The sequence below is a fragment of the Myotis davidii genome, unplaced genomic scaffold, assembly GCF_000327345.1.
Source record: "Myotis davidii unplaced genomic scaffold, ASM32734v1 scaffold456, whole genome shotgun sequence".
In the NCBI taxonomy this organism is placed as follows: domain Eukaryota; kingdom Metazoa; phylum Chordata; class Mammalia; order Chiroptera; family Vespertilionidae; genus Myotis; species Myotis davidii.
Window position 1 is genome coordinate 402,774 of NW_006287375.1, and position 3,078 is coordinate 405,851.

The following is a 3,078-nucleotide window of genomic DNA, read 5'->3' on the forward strand; positions in this document are numbered from 1 at the left end:
CTCTCTCTCGTCAACCCATGTCTATGGTCTTTAAGATAACTTGTTATGTAAAATTATTTATTTATCTAAGATGCACCCACACTGAATTTATCTGAAAAATAAAAAAGTCGATATTAAGAAAAAAATTATAAACAAGATTTTAAGAGAGGGTTTCTCATGCCAGCAAAAGTTACTGGCGTGCCATGTTTGGTACACGTGCCAGAGGTTGCCCACCCCTGCCTTAGGGAATTCAAGCATGGTCCCAAGGTCTGATGGCTGGTGATAAGATTAGGGTAAGGTCACGAACTGTAGCAAATGTCTAGGCTTCATTATATAGTTCTGTAACAAAACAAAGATTCTTTTTGTCAAGAGCAATACCTTCTTAAGTAAGATAGATTTATACTAGTAATAAGCTATTTTGGGAGCTAAAAATATGGAACTTTTGATACTTATTGTGTTATCTTTAGTGATCTTAAAGTCAAAACTAGAAGAATATTCCTTTTAATGTTAGCAAAGTTTATGTATCTATTTCTTACTTCAGTGTTAAAGCTGTAGTTACAGGAAAAAGGGACCTGACATTGTGATTATATAGAAAATAGAGCAGAGAATTTACATTTTCTCTCTTAAAATCATTTAAGAATATCTCATTCTTAGTTCTACCCCCAACCCCCATTGTCTCTTCCCAAAGCTAACTATTGGCAAATGGGATCATAAGCTGCACCTACTCTTTATTACCTGTGTTGTTCACTTAATTTATTTTAGAGCTGTTTTTGTATCAGTATAAAGCTCTAGTTCATTCTTTTTAGCATTAAAATTGTGTTTATATTGTATGAAAGTACCATAATTTGTTTAACTAGTCCCTTCTTGAGGGACATTTGTTTCCAGATTTTGCTGTTACAAACTATACTGTAATAAGCATCCACGTATGTGTTTATGTTTATGTATTCCTCCAGATATACGTGCAAGGTAAATTTCTTTTATCATAATTGCTAAGTCAGTGGATATGTGCATTTAACAGTATCGAGTAGATAATATTACCAGATTACCCTCCAAAAAGATTGCATGAGTTTATAGTTCTACCAACAGCATATGAGCATGCCTATTTCCACTAGTATCTCATATTATTGGACTTTAAAGTGTTACAAATTTGATGAATGAAGAATTATATCTTGTTATTTTGACTTATATTTCCTTGAGGGTATTTTGATATTTTATAATCTAAATAGCCCTAGTTCAGTTGCTGATTTCTGCCTTCTTTTTATTTTAGAAAGATATAATCCTTCTTCTAAAACCTCAAATGGGCATCAGTCTAAATCGTAAGTTTATTGCTTAATAAGTTTAATGTTTGTCTTTTTTGCTAAACGTCTGCATGTAGTAAATATCTGGATATTTAGAACAATACTTAGAAAAGTGTGCTTAATCTTTTAAGGCAGGGTTTGGCAAACTTTCATGTAAAGGGCTAGAGAGTGAAATATTTAGGCATTTAGGTTTTAAGGTTCAGATGGTCTCCATGTCAGCTATTCAGCTCTGCCATCATAGCATGAAAGTTGCTACAGATCATGGGTATTTATGAACGTAGTCCTTGGCTACGTTCTATAGACCTTTCTTTATAAATAGGTGGTGGTCTGGATTTGGTTTGTGGGCCATAGTTTGCTTACCTCTGCTCTAATCATCTCTTAGGCATGTGTGTATTGTGCTGAGTGTGTGCTGATAATTTGTTTTTAATAAAGAAAACATTAAAAAAGACAGGATTCTTCTTAGTAGGCCCTCCATTTAACCTCTAAATGTAGAATATTAAAACAACGTAGTTTGAACTGTTAAGTTTCCCTACTTTCATTTTGTAGGCAGAACCTAGAGAAAACATCAAAATGTAATAGGGTAGTGTATTAGGTGATAATAAATTCCAGAATGAACTCCTCCAATGGACACAGATATAGGGGGGTGAGGGCATGTGCTGGGGGATGGGAGTGACTGGGTAGAGGTCAATGGGGGAAAAAGGTGACTTAAGTAATACTTCCAACAATAAAGAATTTAAATTGAAAAAAATGAATTCCTGAGACCACAAGTCATTTGTGTGCATAAAAAAAAGTTCTAAAGAAACTGGCCAGAAATAGTGTCAGCTCTATGCCATAACCACAATTTATATTAATAATCTCAGCCTCTTCAGGTGACCATGATGAGACCTGAGTGAGAATGAAAATATATGAATGCAACAAGTCCCACTTCACTGCTGAAGAATTAAAAATATATTCCTATTTATCATACATTTTTATATGCAAAGAACTAATGGGGGCTTACCATATATGTGCATGTCATTTTGGGTTATTGAGGGAAAAGCAAGCGGGACCTTGAGTAGTCTGGTAAAAACTTTGACATGTTCACATGTGAATAGGTTCATTGAGCTGCATTATTAAATTATAAAAGGCTGAGGGGAATTCAAAGTAAGTTATTTGCTTAGAGGAAATCAGTCATAGAAATGCACTAAGCCCTTGTCCAAAAGAAAACTTTTTTTCTGTCCCATTTAATTGGGCCAGTCTTAAAACACTTAATTCTATTATCATCTGCTAACTTTGTTTCTATTTTTTTATGTGATAATCAGAATTTGGGGTCAGATTTAGAAACTCAGGTTAAGCTTTGAGGGGAAAGTGTAAGTAGTTATTAGGGTAAAAAATTTTTCTCCCACTGATTGGAGACTGCCATAAAATTTTAAGAAAAGTAATGGAACTACTAGTAATGAAAAATTAAAACTTTGCCGAAACCGGTTTGGCTCAGTGGATAGAGCGTTGGCCTGCGGACTGAAAGGTCCCAGGTTCGATTCCGGTCAAGGGCATGTACCTGGGTTGCGGGCACATCCCCAGTAGGAGGTGTGCAGGAGGCAGTTGGTCAATGTTTCTCTCTCATCGATGTTTCCAGCTCTCTATCTCTCTCCCTTCCTCTCTGTAAAAAATCAATAAAATATATATTTAAAAAAAAAAAAATTAAAACTTTTTTCCAGTTGTAGTTCTCCCTACTCTTTGTATTAATTTTTCCTCTTCTGTAAAAAGACACGGAGTTTTCCCATGTTTTAATTTTTTTTTAATATATTGATTTCAGAGAGGA

General features: G+C 34.5%; 1 protein-coding gene across 1 annotated transcript in view; it reads left to right on the forward strand.

Annotated features, from left to right (window-relative positions):
- AFF4 (AF4/FMR2 family member 4) overlaps window positions 1-3,078 on the forward strand; it is a 73,589-nt gene that overhangs the window by 40,948 nt on the left and 29,563 nt on the right. Inside the window, 1 exon segment of the mRNA XM_006759141.2 lies at window positions 1,247-1,295. Within this exon segment, the coding sequence (XP_006759204.1) occupies window positions 1,247-1,295 (49 nt within the window).